At 32.9% G+C, this 4,976-nt stretch overlaps 1 protein-coding gene across 1 annotated transcript; it reads left to right on the top strand.

The window, feature by feature from the left end:
- Positions 1–3,842, top strand: LOC103620019 (butyrophilin-like protein 9). The gene is made up of 3 exons (XM_017740646.1): positions 1–388; positions 2,139–2,423; positions 3,697–3,842. The coding sequence occupies exons 1-3, from the start codon at positions 1–3 to the stop codon at positions 3,840–3,842; spliced, it is 819 nt and encodes a 272-aa protein (XP_017596135.1).
- The last annotated feature ends 1,134 nt before the right edge of the window (positions 3,843–4,976 follow it).

Below are 4,976 nucleotides of genomic sequence, written 5' to 3'. Positions count from 1 at the left end.
ATGGAAAACCCGAACCAATCCCCCTTTTACCCTAAAACAGGCGGATTCCTGAGCGCTCCCAAAACTTCCGTCCTTGGAATCATCGGGGACAGGGTGCTCCTGCCCTGCCAGGTGGGATCTGCTCCCATTCCCGAGGATTTCTCCATCCGGTGGACATTCCACGGCCAATCCCAGCGGATCCCCGTGAGCAGCTATGATGGGAAGGATCGAAGGGAGGAGCCGGATGAGCGATATCAGGGCCGGGCGGAATTTTTCCACAGGGACTTCCGAGCTGGGAATGTGTCCCTGCTCCTGAGGAACGTCCAGAGCTCCGACCAGGGATCCTACAGCTGCGAGGTCTCATTCCAGGATGTGTCCCGGGAAGTGCTGGTGGAGCTGGAAGTGGCAGGTCGGTGCCATTCCCTCTCGTTTCCTTCACTGCACAAAACTGGGCAGATATTTGAAATATTGTTATAAATGCTAATATTTTTTATATTTAAAAATGTCTATTTTTATATAATTTTTTGTTAAATTGTTTCAGTTTTATTTTAATTTTTATTCTAATTTTTATTCTTATTTATTTTTATTTTTATTTTTATTTATTTTTAATACCTATTTTTTATATTTGACATCTTATATGTCATGTAATACAAATATTATTTTATAAGAATACATAAATGCATTATTATACAAACATCTATTATATGGACATATTAATTATACAACACAAATATTCTCATCTATAATATTATAAAAATATATTCATTTATAATATTAATTAATAATAATAATTTCTATAATTTCTATATTAATTTATAATATAGAAATAAAGATATACGTTTTGTATATTCTATTCTATTTAGTGTATTTATACGTTATAAATACAATTATATTATAAATACAATTATAAATATATTACAACATATGCTATAAAATATATTATATAATATATATCATATATATGAAAATATAAATAAGTAGTATTTATATACTGTATTTTGCAAATATAAAATTATATACTAGAAGTAGTATATTATTTTATGTTTATACTTATATTCATATTTATACGTTTATAATTCTATATTATGTAGTTTATGTCTATATTTTTATCTTTAATAGTTTTACATTTTATATATTTTCTATATTTATTTAATATATTTGATATATTTGATATATTTAAATCTTTTATACATTTTATACATTTTATATATTTTGTACATTTTATATATTTTATATATTTGCTTCTACAATTTTTACATTTCCTAAATTCTACAAAATCCTGGGAAATTCCACTCCCAAATCCATCCCAGGACCACCCCCACCCTTCCATCCACTTCCGGATTCTCCATTAAATCCCCTCATTCCCAAGGACATTCTCAGAGCCAATGACCACTGAGAACCTCCAGCCCCCCTGGATCAAATCCCGGAAAATCCTCCAAGACTTTCCAACTCCTTGGTGAAAAGCCGAGTTCTAGAAAACCCCAATTTAACGGGATTGAAATGGAAATTCCTCTGCTTTTCCACATCCATTGGGGAGGCTCCATCCATGATTCTCCAGAAAACAGGACCTGGGCAACTTCTCAGTGGGAGGAATCGTTGAGTTCCAGAAAACTCAAATTTAACGGGATCGAAACGGAAAATTTGTCCATTTTTCCACAACTGTGGAGAGAATCCATCCATGATCCGGTGGAGCCCCCAGAAACAAACAGAACTGTTGACTTCCAGGAAACTTCTATTTAATGGGATTGAAATGGAAAATTCCTCTGTTTTTCCTCTGCTGTCAGAGAGGCTCCATCCGTGATCCCGCGGCGGCAGCTCCTCAGTGAACGGAACCGTTGAGTTCCAGAAAACCCAAATTTAACGGGATTGAAATGGAAAATTCCTCTGCTTTTCCACAGCTGTGGAGAGGCTCCATCCGTGATCCTGCGGAGTCCCGAAAAACGGGACCTCAGCAACTTCTCCATGGAAGGAATCACTGAGTTCCAGAAAACCCAAATTTAACGGGATTGAAATGGAAAACTCCTCTGTTTTTCCTCTGCTGACAGAGAGGCTCCATCTGTGATCCCATGGCGACAGCTCCTCAATGAACGGAACCGTTGAGTTCCAGAAAACCCGAATTTAACGGGATTGAAATGGAAAATTCCTCTGTTTTTCCACAGCCATTGGAGAAGCTCCGTCCGTGATCCTGCGGAGCCCCGAGAAGCAGGACCTGGGCCTCTCCTGCCGCGCCTCCGGATGGTTCCCGCGGCCGGAGCTGCTCTGGCTGGACAGACACGGAAAAGTCCGGAGGGAGTCAATGACCACGACGGCCACGGTGACCCCCGGGGGCCTCTTCAGCGTCGAGGCTTCCCTGAGGATCCAACCCGGATCCGACCTGGAAATCTCCTGCCGGATCCTCAACCGCCGGCTCAGTGCCTCCCGCGAGTCCCGGATCCGCATCCATGGTGGGCGCCGGGAAAAAATTCCCAGAAGAAATTCCCGGGGCAGTTATTCCGTTCCTGGTTTAATTTGATTTTTCCTAATTAGTTGAGTCCAAAGGGTTGGAATTCTTTAATTTTATTGATTATCATTTGTTAATTGATGTATTTAATTTAGTTTTTGCTAATGAGCAGCTTCAGTTTAACCCAAATGATTTGGAGTCACAAATTTTGTTGATTATCATTGATTGATTTTTTAAATTTCATTTTATTTTTGCTGATTAGCAATTCTTGTCAAAGTCTTTAATTTTATTGATTATCATTGATTGATTGGTTGAATTTGGTTTTTGCTAATTGGCAGCTCCAGCTGGACCCAAAGCATTGGAAATCTTTAATTTTATTTATTATTATTTATTCATTAGTTGGTTTTATTCTATCTTTGCAAATTAGCAGGACTTGTTGAAGTCCTTAATTTGATTTAATTTTAATTGAATATTTTTCTATTCATATTTTATTTTCTATGCTTATTTTTATTTTTACTTTCTATTTTTATATATATTTTACCTTCATATTTTATTTTAAAATTTTATTTATTAGCATAATTTATTGATTGATTTAATTAGAAATAAAACTTCCCCATCTCCCACCTCCACCTGTGTTTTGTCTCCTAATTTACCACTGCCTTTGTGATTTATTCATTAATAGAAGGCTTAATCATTAATAAAATATCTAATAATAAATGGAATAGCCAATCTTTAAATCATTAATGGAACAGCCAATACTTAATTGAATATTTGAGTCTTAATCAAATACTTAATCCTGAAATCATTATTAGAATATTTAATAATTATTGGCCATTTTAAGAATTAATTAAATAATTAATTACTATTTATTAATTAATACAATCTTTAATCCTTAACTGACTATTTAATCCTTAAATCATTAATATAATATTTAATAGCTGTTGGAGAATTGAATCTTTAAATAATTAGTAAAGTATTTAATCCTTAACAGAATGTTCAATCATTAAATCGTTAATAGAATATTTAACAGTTAATGGGAAAATCAAACCTTAAATAACCAATCCAATATTTAATCCTTAACAGAGTATTTCATCTTAAACCATTAATCTTATATTTAATCATTAATGGAAAATTAAAGCCTTAAATAATTAACAAAATATTGAGTAATTATTTGAATATTTCGGCCTTAAATCGTTAACGGAATATTCAGTAATTAATAGGATATTTAATCTTCCAACAATTGACGGAATCTCGCTGATTTTCCCTCGTTTTCCCAGACGTTTTCCTCCCCTCCATCTCCCAGTGGCTGCGGATTTTCCTGGCGGTTTTGTTCCTCAACATGGCCCTGATTTCCATCGTTTTCTGCCAGATCCGGGGTGAGTTCCGGCTTCGGATCCCATTGGAAAATCCCACCAGAATCTGAGGAAAATCACCGGTGGTTAAGGGCGAAATCCGGGAAAAGGAGCCCAATTTCCCTACAAAAACATGGAATAAAAGGGAAATTTTTGTTCTTTTTTTTACCCAGGGAGCAACAAGAGAACCACGGGTGCAGGTGAGGTTGTTAATTATTAATTAATGATCACCAACGGTATAATTGCAATTTATTTTTATGTTCCTGCTATAATTATAACAACGTAAAATGAAAATTATTAATGATTTGATTTCATATTTAATATTTATTATTTATTTTAAATATTTGCTTTAAATATATTAAATATATTTAATATTTATTATTTACGTCAAAACGTGAAATAGTAAATATAAGATATTACCCATATTAATGGAAATATTAAATACCAAATAACAAACACACGATTTTATTACATATTATTAAAATAGAAAACGTAGAAATATAAAATACCGTAAAATCTTGAAAATATGAAATATAAAATAAGCAATACCAGGTTTTATTAAATCTTATTAAAATATAAATATCTGGAAATATAAAAGACTCTAAAATCTTGGAAATATTCAATATATTAATACGTTTATTAGAGAGATCCATTGAATATGTAAGTTAAGATATCAAACAGTAGTTTAAAAATCTTTCAGAATTAAATAATTTAAAATTTTCTCGATTTTCAAGGAAAAGCAAAGCTGGAAATGGAAGAAGGTAAAAATCCTCTGTGTTCGAAATGAGGGAGCAATGGAAATTCTGGGAATTCTCTCTGTATTTAATGCACAAAGTTTAAAACCAGGCGTGAATTTCAGTTTTCTTTTCGCTGTAGTTCCTAATTTTTTACAATTTCAAAGTTGACAATTTAAAAATTGGAAAATTTCCTCATTTTTAAAAATCATGTTTTTGCTCAAGTCGCTAATTTTTTTTTAATTTGAAAATTCACTGATTGAAAACTTCCACTTTAAAAATGACCCAATTTTAAAATGTTCAAATTACCAATATTTTACAATTTTAGTTTTGCTCTAACTTCTGTTTTCTTACAGTTGAAAAGTTATAAAATCGGCCTATTTTTTTTGCAAATGTCTTTTTGCTCAAATTAGAATGAAAAAATAATTTAAAAAATATTATGTTAAAAATATAAAATATTATTAATCAATA

This window comes from Corvus brachyrhynchos, unplaced genomic scaffold, assembly GCF_000691975.1.
Source record: "Corvus brachyrhynchos isolate BGI_N302 unplaced genomic scaffold, ASM69197v1 scaffold298, whole genome shotgun sequence".
In the NCBI taxonomy this organism is placed as follows: domain Eukaryota; kingdom Metazoa; phylum Chordata; class Aves; order Passeriformes; family Corvidae; genus Corvus; species Corvus brachyrhynchos.
The sequence above is the reverse complement of the archived record's forward strand: the minus strand, read 5'-3'. Positions and strand labels throughout refer to the sequence as shown.

Excerpts from the sequence above, each read along its gene's own strand:
- LOC103620019 (XM_017740646.1), top strand. The coding sequence starts at position 1 with ATGGAAAACCCGAACCAATCCCCCTTTTACCCTAAAACAGGCGGATTC. Across the intron at positions 389-2,138 it reads GGTGGAGCTGGAAGTGGCAG|CCATTGGAGAAGCTCCGTCC; the intron begins GTCGGTGCCATT and ends GTTTTTCCACAG. Across the intron at positions 2,424-3,696 it reads GTCCCGGATCCGCATCCATG|ACGTTTTCCTCCCCTCCATC; the intron begins GTGGGCGCCGGG and ends TCGTTTTCCCAG.